The sequence below is a fragment of the Penicillium waksmanii genome (assembly GCF_028829765.1).
Source record: "Penicillium waksmanii strain IBT 27052 chromosome Unknown utg000008l:1.0-5622682.0:1.0-5626561.0, whole genome shotgun sequence".
Taxonomy (NCBI): Eukaryota; Fungi; Ascomycota; class Eurotiomycetes; order Eurotiales; family Aspergillaceae; genus Penicillium; species Penicillium waksmanii.
Window position 1 is genome coordinate 4119839 of NW_026643254.1, and position 24149 is coordinate 4143987.

General features: G+C 50.4%; 11 protein-coding genes across 11 annotated transcripts; 4 read left to right on the forward strand and 7 right to left on the reverse strand.

Moving 5' to 3' along the window:
- Positions 1-523: 523 nt before the first annotated feature.
- On the reverse strand, positions 524-2028 carry mrsA (putative mitochondrial carrier protein; the record flags this gene model as incomplete). The annotated part of the gene is made up of 7 exons (XM_057269106.1): positions 524-1020; positions 1085-1141; positions 1206-1298; positions 1372-1504; positions 1585-1620; positions 1686-1755; positions 1991-2028. The coding sequence occupies 7 exons, from the start codon at positions 2026-2028 to the stop codon at positions 524-526; spliced, it is 924 nt and encodes a 307-aa protein (XP_057119783.1).
- Positions 2029-4163: 2135 nt separating this feature from the next.
- N7481_009888 (bZIP transcription factor) lies at positions 4164-5275 on the reverse strand (the record flags this gene model as incomplete). Its single annotated transcript, XM_057269107.1, has 2 exons — positions 4164-4255; positions 4318-5275. The coding sequence occupies 2 exons, from the start codon at positions 5273-5275 to the stop codon at positions 4164-4166; spliced, it is 1050 nt and encodes a 349-aa protein (XP_057119784.1).
- An 885-nt stretch (positions 5276-6160) lies between these two features.
- Positions 6161-7027, reverse strand: N7481_009889 (MBL fold metallo-hydrolase; the record flags this gene model as incomplete). The annotated part of the gene is made up of 1 exon (XM_057269108.1): positions 6161-7027. The coding sequence occupies one exon, from the start codon at positions 7025-7027 to the stop codon at positions 6161-6163; it is 867 nt and encodes a 288-aa protein (XP_057119785.1).
- A 377-nt stretch (positions 7028-7404) lies between these two features.
- Positions 7405-7845, forward strand: N7481_009890 (uncharacterized protein; the record flags this gene model as incomplete). Its single annotated transcript, XM_057269109.1, has 1 exon — positions 7405-7845. The coding sequence occupies one exon, from the start codon at positions 7405-7407 to the stop codon at positions 7843-7845; it is 441 nt and encodes a 146-aa protein (XP_057119786.1).
- A 616-nt stretch (positions 7846-8461) lies between these two features.
- On the reverse strand, positions 8462-9481 carry N7481_009891 (uncharacterized protein; the record flags this gene model as incomplete). Its single annotated transcript, XM_057269110.1, has 1 exon — positions 8462-9481. The coding sequence occupies one exon, from the start codon at positions 9479-9481 to the stop codon at positions 8462-8464; it is 1020 nt and encodes a 339-aa protein (XP_057119787.1).
- A 44-nt stretch (positions 9482-9525) lies between these two features.
- On the reverse strand, positions 9526-10865 carry N7481_009892 (uncharacterized protein; the record flags this gene model as incomplete). The annotated part of the gene is made up of 3 exons (XM_057269111.1): positions 9526-9956; positions 10176-10498; positions 10711-10865. The coding sequence occupies 3 exons, from the start codon at positions 10863-10865 to the stop codon at positions 9526-9528; spliced, it is 909 nt and encodes a 302-aa protein (XP_057119788.1).
- A 200-nt stretch (positions 10866-11065) lies between these two features.
- N7481_009893 (translation initiation factor eIF2B catalytic subunit epsilon) lies at positions 11066-12874 on the reverse strand (the record flags this gene model as incomplete). Its single annotated transcript, XM_057269112.1, has 1 exon — positions 11066-12874. The coding sequence occupies one exon, from the start codon at positions 12872-12874 to the stop codon at positions 11066-11068; it is 1809 nt and encodes a 602-aa protein (XP_057119789.1).
- Positions 12875-15024: 2150 nt separating this feature from the next.
- Positions 15025-17364, reverse strand: skn7 (uncharacterized protein; the record flags this gene model as incomplete). Its single annotated transcript, XM_057269113.1, has 7 exons — positions 15025-15545; positions 15608-15797; positions 15853-16767; positions 16864-17007; positions 17064-17136; positions 17247-17263; positions 17314-17364. 7 exons carry the CDS (start codon positions 17362-17364, stop codon positions 15025-15027), a joined length of 1911 nt encoding a protein of 636 aa, XP_057119790.1.
- A 1380-nt stretch (positions 17365-18744) lies between these two features.
- On the forward strand, positions 18745-19550 carry N7481_009895 (peroxiredoxin family protein; the record flags this gene model as incomplete). The annotated part of the gene is made up of 5 exons (XM_057269114.1): positions 18745-18875; positions 18992-19123; positions 19200-19245; positions 19307-19472; positions 19522-19550. The coding sequence occupies 5 exons, from the start codon at positions 18745-18747 to the stop codon at positions 19548-19550; spliced, it is 504 nt and encodes a 167-aa protein (XP_057119791.1).
- Positions 19551-20734: 1184 nt separating this feature from the next.
- On the forward strand, positions 20735-22777 carry N7481_009896 (epsin; the record flags this gene model as incomplete). The annotated part of the gene is made up of 5 exons (XM_057269115.1): positions 20735-20807; positions 20997-21066; positions 21132-21352; positions 21407-21498; positions 21521-22777. 5 exons carry the CDS (start codon positions 20735-20737, stop codon positions 22775-22777), a joined length of 1713 nt encoding a protein of 570 aa, XP_057119792.1.
- An 807-nt stretch (positions 22778-23584) lies between these two features.
- On the forward strand, positions 23585-24076 carry N7481_009897 (uncharacterized protein; the record flags this gene model as incomplete). Its single annotated transcript, XM_057269116.1, has 2 exons — positions 23585-23804; positions 23904-24076. 2 exons carry the CDS (start codon positions 23585-23587, stop codon positions 24074-24076), a joined length of 393 nt encoding a protein of 130 aa, XP_057119793.1.
- Positions 24077-24149: the final 73 nt, after the last annotated feature.

Here is a 24149-nt window from a genome sequence, read left to right on the forward strand (position 1 = left end):
GCAACAGAACCCAGCCCGCATAAGATAATCAAAACCCGAGGTTCCACGTTCCAACGCCGGTAAGGATAGAGGATACATTGGACGGGGGGAGAGAGAGGGGGTGGGAGGGAGAGAGTAAGAGAAATGAAGAAAAGAGATCCGATACCCTAAGGCCGGCTTACTGATGCCGTCCCAAACCCCTTTGGTTCCAAACTATACAGTGCTAGAATCGCTTTTTGGTCAACAGAAGCTCCAAACATGCAAGAAGATCGAGTCGGGCTCTTCAGGCCCAAGATGCAACACCCCCGGGGTATGGCAGGCTCTGCCCGCATCCCAAGGACCTGGCCAGATGCCAAAAAAAAGACTCATGTCGCCTCAAGATATCAGAGAAATAAAAAGAGATAGGGAAAATGGAGTAAAAGAAATTGAAGAAGGCGTCGCGTGGTGTATGCGCAACGCCCAAGGTGAGAAGCGAGTCGAGGCGATTTGCCGAACTGGGAGATGGCATTTAAATCGACAGGCGGCGATCAGGTCGGGGATTATCCTAGTCAAGGCCTTGCTCCTTGAAGTACGCCTTGGCCATCTCATAAGATGTCCAGCAGATGGCGGTACTAGGCATGGTGGAGATAATGCGAGGGCGCATGCCGCGCAGGAAACCGCCCCAGCCGAAGCGGTTCTTGATGATGGCGGCCGCGTTCCAAAGGCCGCGTGCCGAGCGGATTTCTTCACTTTCGGCCAGACCACGAGTTTGGAGAAGGGTCTTCACCACGTCGAGAGGAGTGGTGATACCGGCCGCGAAGGCACCAGCAAGACCACCTGCCATGCAGTGGGTGAAGGGATCGTAGTCTCCTTTGGGGTTCATAATCTTAGAGATCGACTCGTAGGCAACGAATTGGGTCGCAGTGAAGGGCACGGTCATGCAGAGGGTTGTAGGGTAGGAGAGGTAGAAGGCTTGAAGACCTTCAGTTCGGTAAAGGGTTTTGGCACATTGCACCATGGTCTTGTGAACGGAGCCGTGGACTTGCATTCGCTGCTTGATGACTGTTTTCGGGAAAGGGATTAGATCCAGCGCTCTGTGGATGTCTGTAACAGCGAATTTACTCACCATCGAAGGGGTTCATCAACGCATCGCTTGCGATTGTGGCCGAGGCACCACTCAGTGCTGTTCAGAGCCCACTTGTCAGTCATGCCTATCCCGGTCTAAGTCCAAGAACCAAACCACATACCAGCTGCTAACGGGTGATGACCATCGTCGACATTTCCGCCCGCTAAATCCTTCACGATCTCGTATGTGCCGAAGTAAACCGCGTGTGCCGGACCTAGAGTCGCCAAGGATTGTTAGTTACCAATTCCTACTCGGCCATCAGGAGCTCGGAACCCGAAAAAACGTACCAGCGCCAACAATCACACTTGAGACACCCTTCCAAAGTGTCCGCCAGCCCTCGATGCGGTAAATTGTCGAGACGGCGTTCGTCAAACCGGTGTACAAGCCACCAGTAGAGGGGTGCAGGACTTGCATGCGGGTCTAGGAGTTGCGAAAATTTGCGTCAGTGCCCATCCGAGCTCTCCATTGAGGATTTGAGGATCCTGCGACGCAGAACTCACCTTAAGCAGATCAACCGGGTACATAACCGAGTGTTCCTTGAAAGAGATTGTCAGCTCCAATTCTATCCCGTATCTCATAATTTTTTTTTAAACCAACATACCGCGATTCCCGCAAAAGCACCCGCGAGCATGTTACGGCCTAGGCCATAGTTGGAGGGAAGAGCTTCGTATCTAGCGAAGAATCCGATTAGCTTCCATTAAGTGACCCAGGAAGAAAGGAAAAGGGAGGGAAGTCGCAGTAGCCACGAAAAGCCGAGGTTACTGAGCGGACAGAGCCAGCAAGCAGACAATCACACTGAATGACCGATCGGAAGGTCAATTCGTAGAGAGGAAGCCGACCGACATGGTCGTGATCCGCGATGCCATTGCAAAGCCGCCCGAGGAAATTTCATGGAGAAGCACCTACTCAAACTCCTGCTCGGGGATTTGGTCGGTAGCCGCCATGAAGCTCCGCTAGCTCAAAGCGCAGCTGGCGCAAGTCGGGAGAAATATGCGTCGGAGAGGGGAGAGGGTCGTAAGGATGGCGGGAGAGGAGGGTTGAGGGTGCGCAGAGAAGTGAAGTTGAGAAGTGTGAAGGATGATGAGGTAAACGGGTTCTCCGTGGAGCAAAACAGGCCCGGGATGCCCACAACGGGAGGAACTAGGGGGGGGCAGACAGCAAGTTAACACCACAACGAGATTAATATTAGGTCGCAACGTGTTCGTTTGCTCGTTTGCTCTTTGTTCTTGGGCCTTTGGGTTGCTTTTTGGTGTTTTTGCTTTTTGACGGAGAAGAAGGGGAAAGAAATTCTTGGGAGATCAGACACTGAGACTAAGAGTAACTAGTAACTAACAGGGCTCCGCGGCACTAAAGGGAAATAAATTATTGCAAGGCCGACCTTCGCCGGATTCCACTGGCTCCGAGGCCCCCCCCTCCCATTCCTTTGAATATCCCGATCTCCGAGTTGCTACTCTAGTATTAACAGCAACCAAGCAATGTATTCACCAATACTCCGCTACAGGCTACCATGATTAGACCATTTGGATTGATTTAACCTGGACCTTCCGTGTGATCCCGTGTACTTTCTTCCCTTCTACTCGTAATCTTTTTTTTTTTTAAGGTTAAGGGGATTGATGGATTATTCAGAATGCCCGGCCAGACCCCCGTGAGTATCAAAGATCCGATGACGGAGCTTAGGTAAGGCGTATGGGTATTATTGGTATCGGCAGTACCTTCCCACTCCTGCATCGGTACCGACCGGTACCTCTCTGCACTATGAGTGGCCCACTCAATGGTCAAGTACCTCCCCGTAACGGCACTGGTCACTTTTATCAATCTGATAAGACTGCCCCCTTCATTTAATTTGTCTGCGTTCTGGGACTAGTGTGCTGAGCATGGAGAAACTAGTCGTCTTCCTCCCTTTCCAAGTGGATCGAGGGACCCAACAATTCATCAACATCTACTCGTGGAACCAGCGATCGCTTCGAGAAGGCCGTTGGAAATCTTTGACAAAGTGGAGAGACAGGGAGACACTTCCAATGGTTCCCAGGGTTCCCCATTGGGAAGGCAACAGTTCCCAAAAAGATTCCTACCTATCTGATGGTCGTATTCCCTCCTCGTATTTCCTTTCCATCACTCACTTCCATCTCTACCATGCCCTGGTCTTTGGTTCAGCCATAGAACATAACCCGAGACAAGAAACGGGATGAAATGTATTCTCTCAATGTCTCTTCTAGGCAATACGAGGTCATCTTCAACCAGGGGCTGTGCCCGACCATGCGACTCTGCCGGCCGGCCTGCCGAGGTCCGGGTGGGCGTCAGCCCGTGTGGACTGAACTAACCCCTGCTGGTCGCCTTCGTACGAGTACGTAAAAAGGCGCCTGGGTCCAATTTCCATGTCCCACCTGACTAGAGGTTCGGCAAGGGAAAATGCATAATTCCAATTTGGGGGAGGTAAGGCCCCTGAGTACTCACCCAAGTGACATTTGTGGTTGCCCAAGCTACCACCCAGATACTCAAGGAGGAGATAGACTCTGCAAAAGGCACTACCCTGCTATTTGTGCCTAACGTGAAACGATTGGAGTGCCTTTTGCATGGCCATAAATAAATTCATGTCTATCATCTAGTATGTAGTAATTCCCATTATAGCCCACTGATAATGTAGAATCGCCATTTTCATTCAATCATCTAGCGTTATGCACCTGGGCAGCGAAGGTTATCATTGTCAATAATCTATACTAGTAGGCTAGCTAGAACAAGCAACATATCTAGACCCTAAGCTTGGCCCTGCGGCAATAATCCGTTCAAGAAGTTGAACGCCAATTATTTCAAGAATCTTCAAGTTACCGTTGGGAATAGTAATACTCGCACTATGGGAATTGATGGCAAAGCTATGCCAAATAAATAATAGTGTGGGTTTGTGGGTGCTTTGAAATATTCAAGAAAAATATCAACTTTAGCATCACTTACACCCATGAACAACGTATCTAGGCTCAACGACACTATTACTAGTATCCTATGAATGAAACTTGCCGCACTAAAAAAAAAGCAGTGCGCATAGAATTTGGAGCCTATTAGACTGTGCCAGAGAGGCCATGTTTTATTTCCACAAAGAAGAGTCGACTGCAATTTCGACATCGCTCCGCTTGAACCCAGGAGTGTCTCCTAGACATATTCCCTTCCCAATCAAAGCTAACAAGTCGTTAGATAGCACCAAAGCTTTTATATTAGTCTATAAGAGAATTCAAGCTCACCTGATATGAAATTCACCGCATTTACTGTACGATGCGTGGTATCATTGACTGGTGGCACCATTGAAAGAGTAGTTCCCTGTGCTCGTAGAAAGCCCATTAGATCAAATAGATCAAACCACTGTCCATCGAGCTCTTTTTGAGCCTCCGGTGAAAAAGCCGATAAAGTGTCATGAATCATAGAAGTATCATGTTGCTCCGATCTCGATCCCACCTGGTTTGATGCGACAACCTCAGGGTAATGGGTACCGGCTCCGCCCAGCCTGAAGGATGGAATGCAGCTGGAGTGGTCTGGTTGTTTATTGTTTAATCTGGCATATAGGCAAGTATGAAAGTATGATGCAATGGTTTCCCGCGTAACGAGTGATAAAAGGAGTCGAAATGGTCGTCTTAAAGCTTCCAGGGGGACAGAGGAGTTATTAAGCAAAAGAAAGCCCTGGTATAAACATGCTATCCTCAAATTATCAACGAAGACAGGTGCTTCGATTACCTTTGCACCATTTAGCGCAGATGGGGGTAGTAGATTACGAGACAGCAGGCTTAAGCCAGCATGGCCTTCCGAAAGAGGCCATTCCTCTTGTTCATTTCTCGCACATGCTTGCGGAACGATTGATGTGTGACCGATCAGCGATGTCTCGAGTAGATTGGAATCATTGACATCCTCCAGGCAATCGTTCGCCATATCGAGGCATGTCTTCACAGTGTCGCGAAGGTGGTATGCAATCTTCTGATGCGAAGCAAGGGCTTGAGGCTCAACAAGAGTATCAGTAAACGAAATGATCGCCTGGCCTGTTTGTTCTAGAGCAGACTCTAACCGCGCGACACGTTTCTCAAGCGCCTGAATATGCGCCCCTTTGCGTGCTCGACATGCCCGCTGCGCTAGCAAAAGCTGCCGTCGGCGGCGCTGTATAGACTTCAGCTTGTTGTTTTTGTTTTCTTGTTTGTCTATCCATCTGTCCATTTGTTTGTCTCTTTTTTTTTGGCTAGCAACCATATTTAATTGATGAAAGTGATTACCTCTTTCTTCTCTAGACCTTCCCGACTCGCGGGCTGCTCAGGCGCACTTGGTCGCTTGCGCTGTTTACGTTGTTTGGAGACCCTTTCTGTGGGGGGCTGCATTTCATCAACGGCGGACGAGGTCGGATGATGTCTGACAGAACGATCGTTTCTGTACGATTCCATATCACATGTAGAGTTATTCTGTGGGGTGATCGAAAGGTAGAGGGTACAGTGAAGGATTGAATGGAGGATGGTGGGAGATTCGGTCTCTCGGGAGCTGAACGACAACATTTCGGCACTCGGAATGATCACTCATCAGCCAGTCAATCACCCGCGGTCCAATTTTGGCATCATGTATTCCTGGCGAGTCTATCATAATCAGGCGAGACATTCAATATTTGCTCACGCGACTGAAAAATCAGATTTTTATGTTTATATGAATGTGATCGTCGTTATGAAATGTTGTCTGCCGTCATCCAACTTGACTAGATCAAGAGCCTTGGTTAATGCTTCGGCGCATACAGATTCATGCGCATAGAAACATAATCGATACAGACAGCTAGGTAAATGAAGATCAATCATTTATGTGATTTCCAAGATCCAATGACACTGTGATAGAAAGAGAAAAAGGTCAAGGGCAGGCAGGAGGTATAGTATACTCTACCTGTCGTCCAAATCGGATGATAATTACGTACTAGTAGGCACTCTAAGGCCACGAATTGGGAACAAAAACTATTTATCTTCACTCTCAAGTTTGCTTCCTCTTCATAATATAGAGGCTGATACCTAGGTATAAGTTGTTACTCGCATTTCTCTGGTTCGGTAGTTACACATGATAAGCAAGGCATTAAACCTTCGATGACACCGACGGAAACGCCGCCATGGCACCCCTCAAAATCGCATGGGGATTAATCCGTCTCGGATATCTCCTCTGAATATCCCCCACCAAATCCTTCCAATTCGACGCCTTTGCCACCGCATCTTCAAAATCCAAAATATACTGACGCGTTCTGTGCAAATTGAAAAGGCCGTCTACTGTCCCTTCCCGCTTATGTCCGGCAATCACTGTATGTGGATCAAGCGCCTCAATCTTATCCAGCGCCTGTAGCCACTCCTGTCGTTTTTCTATTGTGTTTGCTTCACCGAAGAACTGATGCACATCTCCATAAACAGCGTCCCCAGCAACGACGAGTCGAATACTGGGCACGTGGAGTACAGTCGTGTTGTATGTATCTGTATGCCCGACTTCGATGGCGCAAAACTCGTGGCCTTCGAGGCTGAATGTTAGAGAGTCCATTGGTTTGGCTAGCTCCAGAGATCGTGGAATTTGTCCACCCGGAAACAGGGTATGCCATGTTCCTCCCAATATCTCAGGCTTGATCTGCTCGTTCATGTGCTCGACTGTGCCCGGTGTAGCGAGGGCACGCAGATTGGGCCAGTGCTTGCGGAGGATGGAAATTCCGAACCAGTGGTCTCCGTGTCCGTGGGTGATGTAGACGTACTGTAGGCTTTTCCCTGGTGCTGTCTTCTTGATCCAGGCGGCTAGGTCTTCGCTTTGGGAAATTGAGATGGGCGTGTCAACCAAAACGGCTTCGGAGTCACCGTGTATTAGTGTGCAAGATATCGGAGAGAAGTAACTTGTTTCTCCCATGCGCTTTATAGCCATAGGGAGGCGCGAGGAGACGTAAACGTCGGCTTGGAGGATGGAAGACATGTTGACTTGTTGGAATGTAGGAAGGACGGCAAGGAAGTGAGGAGATGCGAGTAAACATGATAATGCTTGGCCTCTTATGTCTTTTTGAATGTACTAGATCTTCAGCCGAGGTTTTATGTTCAACAGTGACCGCATGTATGGATGCGTCAACAACCCAACACATTCTGACACAAACACTTTGTTGATTAATCAAATCGAAAGACATCGGTCCTCGGCTGACTCGGCCTAGAAGTAATCATAGTCTCCACAAGAAGAATTCAGCAGGAAGGATATAAAGGTCGGTTCAAATTCATGATTTCAATTCTACTAAATCTTGCAACATCCAAGTCTTATCACCCCGTTCTTGCTCAAAGCAGCCCTGGTGCAATCTTTCCAAAATGCCTCGCTGGGCCTTCGAAGTAACGCCAGACACACTCTCCAAAGCAGACAAAGACACACTAGCCCAAGCCATTACGGACAATTACGTCAAATTAGGGATTCCCGCGTTCTTAGTCAACGTCTTCTTCCACGAAAACCGCATTGGCACTTTTTACAGTGGAGGAAAAACACCCCCAAATACAGTCTTCTTCGTCCTCGATCACGCAGCCCGCTCTTTTCCCAACGAAGAGGTCCGGCTGGGTTTCATCGATAGTGTCAATAAGATCGTGGAGCCGGTTTTGGCACCCAAGGGAGTCAAGTGGGAGTACAATATCTACGAGCACCCCGCAGACAATTGGCGCGTAAATGGCATGATTCCACCTGTGCAACAGAAGGGGCTCTGGGAGCAGTGGATGGATCAGAACGAGGCGGTCAAATACGGGGAGTATCTGGAAAAATAGGATAGGGTACAATGGAACAGGCATCGTATTCAACTTTCTACACATTTCCCTATACGGCCTCGGGGGCATGTATGTACTCCAGGGCTGCTACTAGTAATAGGAAGATAGACATCGTTAAAGATCGTTACAGTCAATGCCAGTAGCGGTAGTAGTTTCACGAGATCATAGTATGCCAAAGAAAATGATGGGTTCAGAAGAAAATCGCTACTTCGTTATGAAAATATAGAGGGCACTGCTTGTTGGCCATGGTAATCCCTACAAAAAAAAGTCTCAACACCTCGGCGCCGCAGCCTCGAGAAGCAATAAATAGATGGGAACACAAAAAAATCTGTCAGAACATGCTGGGTCATTTCAATGCGTTTAATTCAGGAAGAAAGAAAGGGTTCAATGCGCTCTTTGCTCAAACTGGACGACTCCACTGGGGCTTATGCGTCATGAGGGCAAAATTAGAAGGATGCGAAGATTGGTTAAAGGGGTGGTGTTGGGAAGCGGAGATGTCTGCCTACCCACATGAGTAGGTAGGTGAAAAGATGGGTAGGTAATTGGTACGAATGGGAGAGGGAGAGTCGGAAAAAAGTTCGTTCACGTCGTCAAATTATCATCTGAGATCGTCTTATCAGGACTGGGGAGGTATCGCTACCACTCGACATTGAACGACCATTCTCCTGGGGAATATTAGCACAAAGTTCTTCCATGATCGTGAAGAGATACAACGACGTATATATGACTTACCATTCTTCAAATTCTCTGCAGTGTCGCTCAATAGGATGACCCGGCGCTTATTGCAATAGGCGGTTTTATCCAGAATATCCACCTTCAGTTCAGCGAGTTCCGAAACGGGTTTCTCGAACATCTCACTGAGACCCTCCACGGCCATCTCCAGGTCCGCCTGATTATCCTCAAAGATTGTCGCGATGTTATTTCGCGCGAGGTAAAACGCAAAGGCGTATGTCCACTTCAAGGTCTGACGGCACTGCTGCAGTGCTTGGGATGCTGTGTCGAGGAACTGAACCTCGATCCAGGATAGTCCGGATTGTGATTGCAGGCTAGTCATCTTCTTCTCGGTCTTGAGGTAGAGGTCCTTATCCAGCTTTGCCGATTGCTCGTGGTTCGCATAGCGGTTGTAGTAATGAAGATATCGCTCCAAAGACGCACGCGACTTAGCCTGGGCACTGCGGGCATCATGCCCAGACTTTTCTTCGAAGCGGTTGCAGTTGTACCAACTGGTGCCATGTTCAGACCAGAGACCCATGCACATCCAGCAGAACTCGTGCTTGCACTTACGGCAGGTCATATGATTGCAACCGCCATTCTTTTCAATCGTAGATACGCATCTGGGGCACTCTTTGGTGTTGGCTGATATCCAGTTGGCAGTCTCGGAGTCGTCCTCGCATTTTTGGAGCCACATCTTGACCAGTGTACACGGGGTGGGCTGATGATCGGCGACCGAGCAGCCGAAACAGAATTCATGTTTACATATGCACCGGACGGTTGGGACTATGCGTCGAAGGTCGCGGGTTTTCACTGCGCAGTCGACCGCATACTCGCAGTTTGGTGCCGGGCACCATCGTAGGTTATCTTTATCGTCGACATAGGTTCGCGTGAGGAGTGTGCGATAGCTATTGATGAGATGCATGTTAGCTAACCATGTCTCTATTCGAAACTGGGGGGTGGTGACTCTTACCGGTCCTTGAGCTCGTCCGTAACAAGCAGATCAAGTGACCTCGAATCGACGATGCGATGACATTTGTTTCCGGGACATTGAATCCGCGCGGCTTCTCCTTCTTCCTTAATCTTCTGTCCAAGATAGTGCCGGTAGCAGTCGACACAAAACCGGTGCCCGCAGCGCATCGCATACGACTCGAGGTCATCGCCATCCTCACAACAAATCTCACAGCTGAAACCTGGAACGACCTCCGTTTTCGCCGTGACTTCAAAGTTGGTTCCTAACCCAGCTTCTTCTAATGTCTCCTCCGGGTGCTCCATGTACCCCTCGATCAGTTTCTCCTGCTTCCATCGACCAAACCGCATGAGGATTGCGGCCGACTCTGGTGGTAGGCCAAGGATAGCGGAAACCTCGTTAATTTGTACAAGCTGTTCGCGTTCGATTTCTGGGGGGGTTGAGAACTTTGAATTCGACCTCGTATGGTTTCCTCTTCTGCTTGAGAAGGTCCTTGTCGTCGGAGAAGCCGGTATCTAAATCACCAAAGTCTATTATTGGGAGAAAAGAGGTTAGTTGATGACATGGCATCGAGAGGAATGTAATCAGGGTGGAATCCCTCTTAGATCGAGGGGAAGTTCCTCAGACCAAGTCTCAGTCAGATACGTACCTTCACCTAGACTCTCATCATCACTCCCCTGCATGTCCAAGAAGTCGTCCTGACTGGAGACATCGCTCATGAAATCGTCGTCGGAGTCCATGCTGGCTTCAGTAGTCGCGGGGGTCGCGAGCTCTCTTTTCTTCTGACAGGTGGAACTCGCAGAACTGCCCGACTCGGTGGACTGGGGGCAGGTGGTCGCGGGACCCGTCGAAGCGGGCTTAGGCTTAGGCTTGCGCGAGCGACCGACAAGGGTGGCGTTTCCGGTATGGGCAGCCTTGGTGGCGGATTCGGGGAGAGGCTGGTCGTCCGTAATCGCCGCCTCGGCTGCCTTTCTCTTCCGTGTAGAGGGAGGCGTGATGGAAATGGGTGGCAGGTAGCCGGGTTGAAGAGGGTTGAAAAAAGGGTGGTGAGCCAAACGTCACCGGGAAAATTGAGCGGTTCGAGTGGCGGTTCGGAGGGGGAGTGGGGAAGAAGGGGGGGCGATGATAAATAATCCCGGCAGAAGTATCTCTCAACAGGGTGAAGCCTGATTGTTCTGACTCACTGATTCACTGGTTTACGGTATGGAACACAGGTGGACCAGTCTAGTTCATGTCTGCCAGTGTCAGTGCCAGTGCCAGAATGCAGTTCCTTTAGAGGTGGTTGATTCCAAAGTGATCCGCAAGGTCTGCGGGAGATCCCGTTGGATGCCTGAAACATCACGTACACCCATCAGTCCACTACCACACCGTTAGTCACTACCGAACGACACACACTGGCGACCATCCTGTACTCATATTGCACTCATAATCATGGAATTCGTTGTCAACTGAAATCTTTTAGGTCTAATGCGAGATTGTGCCGTGGTATAAAATATGGCAATCGATCGGTGAATACCAGTAGTAGTAACATGACTAGTACTACTCCTCGTCGCTCTCTTCCTCCTCACTGCTTTCTTCTTCCTCTGCATCGGCCAACCATTGCACAAACTGCTGTGCCTGACCGCGCACCTTCTTCATCTCCTCGCTCTCACTGGACCGCTCATCATTCCACCACTGCTCGTATGCTTCTTCGTCGACCAGCTCAAGCTCATATAACTCCTTCGCCGTAAACAGAAGGACAGTATCACCCTTCTCCCTACTGATCAAGTCCTGCTGGAGCTGAAGTAGTAGATCAACCTGATCTTTCTTGTCATCCTTATTCCGATCGAACAAAGTTCGGTCCACGACCTCGGTGTACTGCGAGAAGACCTGGTGGATGGCTTGACTGGCGCCATTGCCCTTGGCCATGAGCTCCTCAATGTATTGCATGAATGAACTGACGATCGCCCGGCGAACCTGAGTGTCCGAGGCATTGGCAGTCATACGCAAACTAACCAGCTCCAGCTGTACCACGTCGGCAGAGACACCCTCACGCAGACTCTCAAGGACACTGCCTGTTGCATCGGCGTTGAAATTGTCGTCTCGCTCCGTGCCATCAGAGAAACTGCTTCGGGCAGACCGTCCCCAGGAGCCTTCCGATAATTCGGATGACAATGTGGAGATTGAGGCAGAGGAGAGCGAGAGTCCCGGCATGCGATACACTAGGAAATTGTTAGCACCGTCTCTATAACTGCCATCTGGAAAGAATTCGAACATACCGAGCCCAGAGGATGCGACACTAACGTCATCCGGATCTTCATCTTCATACTCGCCTTGGATGAACTCATATCCCTCTCCGCCTTCACCGACCACCTTCACCTCAGTGGGAGCTGCGCTGCCATCACGCTTTGATCTGGAGATTCGTTTTCCACTGCCCACCTTAACGCTGTCGGCAATCTTGACACCGTATGACAGGAGAGCGCCGGACTCGACGGTACAATTCTTGCCAATGACGACGCCATCTGCGATGATCGCGCCACGAATATCAGAACCGTCGCCGACAACAACATTGTCCCAGATATAAGCTCCCTCCAGCCTAACATTTCGTCCGATCTTACAGTTGCGGCCCAGAGTAGTAGAATGAACTGTTGTTCGGTCACCGATGCTAGTGCCGCGTCCAATGACCGTGCGACGCCCAATAACGCAGGATCGGGCAAGAAACACGCCCTGCTCTTGGTACAAACTGCCCTTACGCAGATCATAAGTGTGCCCGGGAAGCAAGTTGGTGTCGGGGCACAGAGGATAAGTCCAACGGGAGATAATGTCCTTGCTGATAGAATCATATGCTTTCAAGTTACGGACTCGACCAGCATAAGCATCCTTGATGATGTGTGTGTGGATTGTTTTGCCGTTCAGCTCATAGTCCTTCAGCACACCGAACAGGTAATGCTTCCGCGGACTTTGGTAGTCGAAACTATCAGACCAGAGGCCCAGAACGTCTGGTGTGCAGATATCAATGCTGCAATCGATCAAGTCTTGCCGGATATCAAGCTCGGCATGTGTCAGAAGAATCTCGGCATCGATGTTCAAACGAGCATGGCTTTCCTCGGACTGGTGGTCGATCTCTTCGTAGTGAAGGCAACGGTCTTTGGTCGGGTCGATCACAAAGACTGGAGAGATTGAGGTGGACTTGGTGCGATGGTTTCGTCCGGCTTCCCGTAGAACCATAGTCATGATCGCGTTTTTGTCGGCTTCACGGCGAGCCCGATGCTTTGTCAGGGCGGCTTCGATGGGCAGGTTGCTGATGACATCGCCGCTGACGACGAGGAAATCTCCTGTGATGAGGTGCTTGGAATCCAAGTCTCGCATTACTTCCCCAACCGAACTCGACACGGATTTGAGAAAGGATAATTGCTTGAAGGGCGAGGACGAAGCTTTCCATTTCGAGGCACTAGAATCATATAGTTAGTCCCTTTCTTTAAGCTCCAATCCAAACTCGAGTCATCGTACTTGATGTATTTCTCTAACTGATCGGAATGAGCGCCTGCGTAGAGGAAGACATCCTCTACACCGGCGTTGGCAAGAAATTCCAGGGTATATTCGATTAAGGGAGTGTTGGCTAGCGGTAGGAGACACTATTTCATTCAACTTCGTCAGCATATGCGATTTCAATATGCTGCAGGCACGGGCCCACATACCCGGGGCTTGTCAAGAGTGAAGGGCTCAAATCGAGTTTCAAAGGTATCCGCGAGGACCTATTCGACCATAACTATTAGCAACTATCTATGTTTCGATCGGGTGTAAGTAAGAAGGCAGCAAATAGGTAGCTACCCTCCCATCTTGCTCAGCGAGAAGACCTACCACAGCCTGCAGGGTCTCTTCGACTTCCTCCGTCGCATTGCCCCGTGATTTGGAGCCGCCTCCCTTTTGTTTCGGACCCATTTTTCAAGGATCTTGAAGCTGGTCAGTGGATGTGATCTTAACAGCACCGAAAGAGCTCGCGATGAAGACGTACAAGAATGCTGGCGCTAACAAAGAAGGGCACAAAAAACCCCCGCCAGCCGCGGAATGACTCCCACTGTTGATGTGTTTGCATAGTTTGCACTATTTTATTCACCTGGGTCACGGGACCTGGCTGACCGCCCTGGACCTGCAAGCCGCAGCAAATAGACCGACTTGACTGATGATCCATAAAATTGGAATCTTTTAGAGAGACCGAGTAGGAGACGAAATGAAGAGAAAAGGTTTGGATTTTCTTTGCAGGTTTCCATATATGATATATCTACTTGTTTTGCGGTCTTTGCCCTGTTAACGGCAACCCCTGTATTGTTCCTTAGTTAACTGTGCCCTATGGTAGCAGGTACCATATAGTATGGCTGTATCATCCGAGTCCACACAAGTCTCGAGTCTGAGAGAGAAAGAACATATTTTTATTTATTTATTGCTTTAATTTTATTATAATGCCAGAAAGGATACACCTCCTCGCGGTCGACTCCTACCAAACAAGCTTGGCATTCGGAATACATACTCGTAGAGGCCTGCATTCCAGCAAATAGGGATAGCGCAGATTCATTACATGCATAGGTACATACTTAGGGTAGGCCGATCATCAGCAGATCAGGCTAAAGGACAATCCATGCCCATAACATACTCGTAGCTGCTAAAAATATTCACCTGCCGCAGGTTAAACGGATGTGGGGGGTCGACGCGGTCTAGACCCTCGCCGATGCGCAGGAACCATTCGGATCCTTCAAGAGAAAATCAAGCAGGTGAACCGGTTCTACAAGGAATTCGTGGCAGTTTCTTGTTTTTCGTTGCTCTATAATCCCTCGACCGGAAAAAAACCCATTGGATAAGTAAAACTCCTTTACTTTCCCCGGGTTATCCAGGGAGACGACGCGATTTCGCGCGAAAGCTGCGCATCAAGGAGACAATTCGATCGATGGTCTAGACCACCGGTTTAGATTCTCAAGCTAAAAATGATATACATACTACAGAGGGGACGATCAGCGGGTTTGTCCGCTGTTCGGTTCTAGTGGGGTTCCCAGTCATTGGGTTACGATGGAGACGCGAAACAGTTGGATTGTTCAAAGTGATGATGAGTACATCCAGACAATTCCCTGTCCCAACCCCCATTCTACCCAAGGAACGGGAGCGAAAACATCCATGCAATTTGGCCCCCAAGGACATCGCCCAGAGCGGCAAAAAAATGAAAGAAGAAAAAAACAGGTTGTAAAAAATATGTACCTGACAAAACAATTTCGCCCGTAAGGTATATCAAAGAGCTGACGCGTGAAAACGCACAAAATTCGCCACCCACTCTGCCGGCAACTTAACAAGGGAAATCAAAGAAACGCCATGACCTGTAAGGGGAAGACCGTAACCAAGACAATACAGCCAAAAAAAAGTGAGGATGTGGGAGATATACGATTGAGATCTCGTTATAGACAGTGGGAATCGTGAGGTAATAGACAGGCGGAGGTGTGAGGAGCAGGAAGGATACGAGAAACAATTGTGTCTTAGCCAGGCCGTCCGGCTTGCACGGCCATCATAGGTTGTTGCGGCGGGGCGTACATGCGTTGGCGTTTAGCCATGTTTTGGCCATCGGCGGCGGCACTAGACATGTCGGACATTTGTCTTCGATGGGGTGGGCGAGTTGGAGGACCGGATGAAGGTACCGCGACTGCAGGTGCAGGGTATTGGACTCCGTTTTGATCAACAGTATATGCGGCGGCTGGTGGCGCAGCGCCAGCTGCAGCCACATACTGCCCTTGCACCGTCGGCATGGTTGGTGGAACGGTCTGCATGCCCTGGAATTGTCCCGGTGATTGCCAGTTGTTTATAGAGCCGGCAGGGGATTGACCAGGGGAGCTGTCCTCCTTGATTGATTGAGTGGCGGAAGGTTGGGGGGCCATGGTAACCGTAGGAGGCTGGGGTGCCTCAACCCCCTGGGCCATGGTCTTGAGATGCACGAGATGCTTCTCGAGCATACCGAGTAAACTTTTTCGGGTGAATGGTTTCGGTAGAACATCATCCATGCCTATAGTAAATCCGTGTTAGAAACAAGGATAGAGATGAGAAGAAAAGCATCAATGTGCTTACCATGTTGAAAGTAAAGCTGGATATCATCACTCCGGATATTGGAGGTCATGGCGATAATAGGGGTCCTGTCAAATTGGCGGATGAGGTGGCAAGCTGAGACACCATCCAAATTGGGCATGATGATATCCATCAGGATGAGATCGTACTTCTGGCCATCCTGAATCTTGTTGACGGCCTCCAACCCATCCAGCTGCTTGCTATTAGTTCCAAATACCCTAGCTAGGAGCAAGATAAGCTTAACATACCGCAGTGTCAATTACACAGTTGAAAGAGAAAAGGAACTTTCCACCAATTTGCCGGCAAGTCGCATCATCTTCAACCAAAAGAATCTGTGGGCTACGAACCCAACCAGGATCGACATTGGTGCTCTTCTTCCGGTTGTCGGGGTATTGCCGGCGGACTTCGGTTTCTTCGGCTTTGGTTGTCGGCATTGGATATGGCACATTATTGACATGCTCACTATACATAGGGTCGATTCCATTCGTTGCACCAACGGGATAAACCACCTGCTCCAGATCACCACCAATCTTATTTTGGTATACCATCGGAGTAGGGGCCCCGGTCGTGGGTGGACGAACAGCTCCATTGCGGGCGGCATCCATTGCCGGGGTGGCTACTGGTGCGACACCGGCAGCGACGGCGGCTGCTGCTGCGGCAGCGGCCTTCTGCGGGTCATTCGCATCCACGCCAGAAAGGTTGAATTGGATTTCCGCGTTCATGTCACTCAAGAGTTTCGAGGCTTGTTGGAGGGGCGAAGAGGGCTCGTCGTCCACAGCACCAACTTGAGACGGACTCATTGTTGAACCCTGCGCTTGGAATGTAACAGCTTTGCTATCCCGTCGTTGACGCGCATCCACCGTAAGCAAGTAGTTCATCACTTGGTGAATAACGTTCTCGTGGTTCAACACTGTTTTCTGTACACGCATGACCTCTTGTAGCATCAGTTGATGGTCCACTGTAAGCTGGGCATAACGATCCGAAAGATGTTGGATCTGTTGTTGCTGTGCGAGAATCTGTTGGTTGAGCAGGTCAATCTGTTGAGTTGGAGCGGAATCGTCATTGTTCTGGGTTTGCTTGCGAGGAGCCGGGGCTTTACGACGGATGTTGTCGAGAGAGTCCTTGCTGTTGGCACGAAACTCGGGATGTTTAAATTCCCAGGCCTAGGAGAGAAAAGTGTGTGAGCCAACGTAAGAATCACTTTGAGGCGAACGGGCGGAAGTGCGCAAGGCGCGAAGGATCTTGAGGAGACATCATACATTTTGGCCGTACGGTGACTGGCCGTTCTCTTCGTTATTCTGGCGAACTTTGTGGAAATCGTATTTGTTCAGCTGGCGCACGAAGCTGGCAAAGTTGCTATGCTTGAAGTGTTTGGGCAGGATGGTCTTGGTGAATTTCTCGCACTGGATGCCCAAGTCAGTTCAACCGGTGCGACCGTACGACAAGATAGGCGCATTACCTCCAAGACGACAAAACTGTCCCCCTCATCACCCCAGCGTACGATCGACGCGTAGGAAGGATCCTCCAACATTCTATATGAAGAGTCAACATCTAGTCGAGATCTCAACTCTCAACGGTCGCGCGGTGGGGAGGGCAGGTGCGCGGATGAAAAGTCGGCGAGGGAGGCGAATAGAGAACTTACTTGTATAGCTTGCGCACCTACACATACTGTTAGCCTGAACGACAGGGTTAGGGATCTTGAGACTCACAAAGTCGGAGGAGTTCCCACTCGCTGGGGGCTGAGGCTGTTGACCCTCCATGGCCTAGAAGGGTCGATTGAACGAATCTCGGCAGGCCGGGCAAAGCAGGTCAGGCAGAACCCGGGGGCCGGGCTGCTATGAAGAAGTGTGCGATTCGACGGGAGGAAGGTGACCGGGATCGAAGCCAAAAGAAAAAAGAAAGAAAAACAGCAGGTCGCTGGGGCAAGGTGGGCTGAGAAGAAGAGTTTCTCTATGTAAAAGAGAATTGGGGGAAGTGGGAGGGGGGGCGGTCGACTCGAGTACAGCGGGTGTACCAAAGTTACCTACTAGTGGGAATGGCCCTGCGCGGTATAGGGAGGTACCTTCGATTGGGCACTTGAGTTATGTTCACGGCATTATTATTATAATATTATAATATTGTAATATTGTAATATTGTAATATTTTGTTTTATCTTTTGATATATTTAATTTGATCCATGGAGACTGCTTGGGAACATTTCTCTTCTATTATGCTGACATTATATCATTTTCTCCTCCACCTCCCGCCTCCTCCTCTCTACTTGCATGCTGAATGCAGGGCTGGACTCCTACATTCCCCCAGATACGCAGACGCAGATAGTCTGCAGTCTGCACCACAATGATCAAAGAAAGTCCAGACGTGCTTAACATGTCAGTGCGCATTGGGGTGGAGGGGGGGGAGGAGGGAAGCCTGCATGGCTAGCTCTCGGACTCGCAGCTGTACTCGTACTCCTTGTAGGTGTGGAAAAGGGAAAAAAAATATTTCTCGCCAAGAGAAAGCGTTAAGACATGGTTTGAGGGGAGCACAAAGGCTCCACCGCGCTGGGATCGGTGGGCCTCCTCGTGGGTGTGCGTTTACCATCGGCGTGTTCAGGTCCACTGGCTGAGTTGGCAGTTGGTGGTTGGCGGTGGAAATGAATTTTGGGCGGTATACACGAGTGTACTGTAGTCAGAAACTATTGTCACGATAATCATCATGATCATCATCACTCATTTTGACATACACCAGGTGGTGAGAAACAGGGACCCGTTGGTATCCCTGAGGAATTCGAACCATCGGGAGTGTCTCGGTCTTTTTTTCAGCCGACTCCATAAGTGGTCATGGTAGATAAGAGTACCCGACCAGGAGTGCGATTGAATTGGCGAAACACCCCAGACCCCAAAGAAAGCATAATTTGAAGGAACTTGAATCTGGAGATCTCTGGGGGATCCTCTGGGGTTGTGGATTGTCGAAGAAAGATGGAAAGCCGAAGGGCCCCTCCACGGTAAATGACGATCGTCGCTCCTTCCGCCCATGACGAAATTGCTGAAGAGCTCAAGTCAACCTCACAGCTCAAACCTCACCTCTTTTGCTCCCTCCTCCCTCCCTACTTCACTCTACACCATCTTCCCTCTCTTAATTGACAATCCAATTCATTCACCATGTTCGCTGCTCGTCGTCTCGCTACTCGTGTCCCTCGCGCCGGTGTCGCGCCCTTCCACAGCACCGCACCCGCCTTCGTTCAAAAGGGCGACGCCATCCCCAACATTGACCTGGTTGAGAACTCCCCCCGGTAACAAGGTCAACCTCGCCAAGGAGCTTTCAGGCAAGGGTGTCATCGTCGGTGTCCCGGCAGCATTCAGTAGGTCACACCGGAATTGGAAAGAACCACTCCGTTTGGAAAACTAGGGACCTCGAGTTAACCACCTTCGCGCGACCAGGCCCCGCCTGCTCGGCCAGCCACATCCCCGGTTACATCAATCACCCCAAGCTCAAGGAAGCCGGTCCGGTCTTCGTGGTGGCCGTGAACGACCCCTTTGTGTAAGCTCCGGAGACGCGCCGCCCTGCGCCGGATAACATTCCCCGCGGATGGCACACTGATTCGCAAACTCTATAGAACCAAGGCGTGGGCCGACTCCCTTGATCCCCAGGCCAAGTCTGGTGTATGTGATACTTTCTCTTCAATTCACCCTTAGCATTATCGCTCACTAGCATTCTTTTTAGGTCCGCTTCCTAGGCGACCCGTCCGGCCAGTTCACCGAGGCTCTTGACCTGAGCTTCGACAGCGCCGCCATCTTCGGTAACAACCGCAGCAAGCGTTATGCATTGCTGGTGGAGAACGGCAAGGTGAAGGAGGCTTTCGTGGAACCCGACAACATCGGTCTGAACGGTAGGGATGTTTCTCTCCGATGTAGAAGCTTGTCACTAACAAAAATTAGTCTCCGCCGCCGAGAAGGTGCTCGTTTAGAGCAAATGAGGTTACAAGGGTCTAATAAAATGCTTAGCTACGGAACCGACTGTCCTCGGCGCATTGGTATTGGAGAGGACCTTGTTGGTACTGCCAATGGTACTTAGTATATTGGAGCCGGTCGAACTAGTATATACCACTATTCGTTGCATACGAAGTATACTATACAAAAGAGATGTACTACCAATATCCAATAGAATCATACTTGCCCGCCTATTAGGTATCTTATGCTTCGACCTTGAAAGCTGCTCTCACGATAGGGTATAGATGGAACGGACACGGAGCTGAATTTGTTTAAACCCATGTAACTGGCTTATGCAATTAAATACCTAGTCGCCCAAGAAAATTTGGCGGCTGCCTATAAGTCTGACGCGGCCCATTGCCACAATTGTGGCGGTGGTCTTCCATTGCCCGAACGGGTTCGACAGGGACCCTTTAGATCCACATGGGACTCTTCTACGCTAGTAGTAGTAACTTGAATTTATGCTGGCAAAAGTGTGCTTATAGTAGTACTACTAGACTCTATGTACATAGTACTACTTGTAGTACCTTCTGGGTATTCCAATTCAAGTTTTGATTTTTACTACTAGGTAGACTACCGTTAGTGTCGTTTCCGCTATGTATTGTGACAGCCGGAAAACCCGGGCATGGACCGATAGAATCATGAATACCATAACAAATATCTCCCAGATCCACCATGGTCCAGCTCATTTAAAAACGATTTATAGTCCGCTTTATCGAAGGTAGTATATCGCCAGTAACTATGTACCGTGCTGTGTGCATGTTTCCTGTTGGACCCTCAGATCGGCGCTCACCCGCCTCGTCATTGCCAAGGCTGTGTGTCCCCCCGTTCCAGCCACTAGCCACAGTCCCCTCTCCTCGACTCTCCCCATCTCTCTTTTGCCATTTCCACCCAAGCGCCCAATTCTTTCATCTCCCCCTCGCAGTGGCTGGTCCGCCGACTCATCATTTCTACAGGCCTCACACTCCGTCTGTACAGACACGTTTCCCGACTACAGCCTTGGGCCGCCATCCGGAGTAAGGTGACAGAGTGGGCTGTAAGAGCTTGGCAACAAGGGCCCTCCCAGTTATAGCCCCCCGGAACCATCTGATCGGCTCTCCTATCGCGACTCCGACCCCTCCCTCCCCTTACCTTCTGCGAAGATCGCGACTATCCTGCCACCATGTCGAAGGTAGTACGCAGCGTCAAAAACGTTACAAAGGGCTATTCATCAGTCCAGGTGAAGGTCCGAAATGGTACGTTAGGGTCCTCTCTGCTTGAGATCAGAAATCAAGAAACACCGCAGCCGGTGTCGCCCTGACAGTCGCCTCTTGTCGCCGTTATTTGAAAGGGCTAGCGGCGCCTGTTGGCCATGTCATGCACCGATAACAATGGCTGCGCAACGGCCAATCGCAACAGATAAGCTAACGGCAATGGTCTTCTAGCAACCAGCAATGATCCATGGGGCCCGACGGGTACCGACATGTCCGAGATCGCCGCCATGACCTTTGGGAGGTAAGATTCGACATGCAATCTGTTCTAGGGAGGGGGGCATCGTGTCTAACTTGACTTATATCTAGCCCGAACGAGTTCTACGAGATTATGGACATGATCGACAAGCGTCTCAATGACAAAGGCAAGAACTGGCGACACGTACTCAAATCGTTGAAGGTCTTGGATTATTGTCTGCACGAAGGCTCGGAGTTGGTGGTTACCTGGGCGCGCAAGAATGTGTACATCATCAAGACACTGCGCGAGTTCCAATACGTTGACGAGGAGGGACGCGACGTGGGTCAGAACGGTAAGTAAACTTCCGCGAATCAAGATACAGGGTTAGATGCTAATTCAACTAAAGTTCGTGTCGCGGCAAAGGAACTGACTGCGTTGGTTCTGGATGAAGACCGACTCCGTAGCGAACGATCCGATCGCAAGCTTTGGAAGACCCGGGTTAGTGGTCTCGATGAACAAGGAGGAAGCGGAGGGGGGATTTGGTAACGAGCCGCCGCGCCGGGAGCGACGGAAACGTAACCCCGATGATGAGGACGATACCGAATACCGACTTGCAATCGAGGCCAGCAAGGCGGAAGCCGAGGAGGAACGGAGGCGACGCGCCAAGGAAGCTGGTATTGACAATGATGAAGACCTCGCCAAGGCCATCAAGCTCAGCCAAGAAGAAGAGGAATTGCGGAAGCGCGAGTTGGAGGACAATAATGCCCACGCGCTCTTTGACGACACTCCCACTCAGGTGCAGCCAACTGGCTTCAATCAAGGCTATCAGCAGCAGAGTGCCGTGGACTGGTTCGGCAACCCCATCAACGCTCAGCAGCCTATGACGACCGGTTTCCTCAACAATCAATATGCGCAGCCGACTGGATTCCAGAATCAGCCTACAGGCATGAACCCCTACGGCAATGGTTACCAACAGCCCACCGGCTTCGATCAGAACCAGTATGGACAACCCCAGAACAACTTTTTGCAACCCCAGGCGGCCCTGCAGCCGCAGCATACGGCATTCAACACCAACAATCCTTATGGTGGACCGGGAGATATGTTCGCGCAACAGCAGCAGCAGCAGCCACAACAGCCTCAGGAGAACTACCAGTCGGCCGGCAGCAACAACCCTTGGTCTTCTAATCAACCAACTGACACCCTCAAGCCTATGGCCACGGGCTCCAACAATCCTTTTGCCATGCGTACACAACAACCTCAGCAATCCCAGTTCAACAAGCCGCAACAGGCTGGACCTCCATCTCTCAATACCCTGGCGGAAGATCGGGCAACAAACCAGTACAACCAGTACGGCCAATTCAATCAAACAAGCAGTCCGCTTATGCAACAGCCCACCCAATCCAACCCTATCGCCAACTTCCAAGCCCCGCAGCCTCCAAAGAGCACCCCACCCCAGTCATCAGACCCTCATCACGCTCGTTTGAACGCTCTCCTCTCAACCGGCGAGGGCCAGGACACCTTTGGCAACGTTGGAGAACTCCGTATTCCGGCACAGCATACAGCACCTGGCACATTTGTCAATTCTGCCGGTCAAGGTCTGGACCGCCTGCACGCGAACCAAACCGGCACCAACCCTTTCTTTGGGCAGCAGTTTACCGGCATGCCTCAGCAGACAGGCTATATGGCGCAGCAGCCTAACAGCAACCCGTGGGGTGCTCCCCAGCCGCAGCGGCAACAACAGCAGCAGCAGCATGGCGGCAGCTTGATCGACCTGTAAATCTGTGATCTGGCACACCCCACGTGTTTATTCTCATTGGTTTATTTAGGAGCATACCGAGTCCGGAAATCTGCACACCGGTTTCCTATGGCTTAATCTCCAAATATTCTTGCCCCTTACCCCAATCCCTTCATTCTGTCTCCTCTCTGCACCCGCCCAGGATAGTTCATGCTGTTAGTTGCATTGGAAAGCCAAACTAAGACTAGTACTCTGTCACACTCCTCTTGCTTTTTCTTTTTCTCCCCACCCCTTTGGTCCACCGCTTTATACTTGGACTTCTTGAACCTTCCCTGTCTACCCCGATCCCCCATTTGTTGATCTCTCATTCCCTTCTCCCCGCCTTCTCTTCTCATTTGTCTACTTGTTCTTGTCGTTAGGATATCCTTCTCACTTCTCAAATGGTCTTTTAAGATGATTATTTTCTTGTTAAGATATTGTAGGAATTGACCCTTGTGGTGATAACACTGGGTTCTTTGTAAAGCTGCCTGTATTTGTATATCGCTAGCGGGCATGCAACGTTGGTTAATGGAGAACAGGGCTTCGATTCCCCGGGGCCCAGTCAATCATTGATTCTGTACTCCGTATTGATCCCCATGGTATTTGATATCAGATTTTGATTGATACAGTAGAGTGGAGTCCCGGAATAGTCACGTTACCCCCAATCCACCATGGCAGTGCGTCACACGTGCCCACCAGCCACAGCCGAGCCCTGAATTTGTAATGCGCCGCGATTGGCAACCTCATTGAGAAATCGCCCGGGACCCAGCCAAACCTCTCTTCCTCCCCCGAACACCCCACCCTAACTTCATGTTTCCCCGCGCCTCCTCCCTCACTGTCCTGAGCAGAGGCACCCGATACCTCTTCCGCCCAACCCATACCGCTATCCGGCCGTCCTCGCTCTCCGCGCGTGCATTTTCCGCCGTCCACGCCGCTATGGCTGATACCTCGGGCATTACCGCAGACTCGTTGCAGGCGAAGCTGATCTCCGAGCTGCAGGCTGATCACGTCGAGATTGAGGATCTGTCAGGTATGAAGAACCTACCTCTTTGGATCCATTGCTGGAGAAGAAGTAGTAATAGCAATAACAAGAGAGCGAAAGCGAACTAACCCGTTTTCAATTCGATAGGTGGCTGTGGTCAAGCATTCCAAGCCGTGATTGTTTCGCAGAAGTTCGCGGGAAAGACTATGCTCGCCCGTCACCGTCTTGTCAACGCCACGCTTAAGGAGGAAATTGCTGCTATCCACGCTTGGACTCCCAAGTGCTATACCCCCGAGCAATGGCAGGCGACTCAGCAGTAAATGCTTCCACGAACATATGATGACACTGGAGGGAAAATGAATGCATAATATTTCTGTTCTATGTTGATGGATG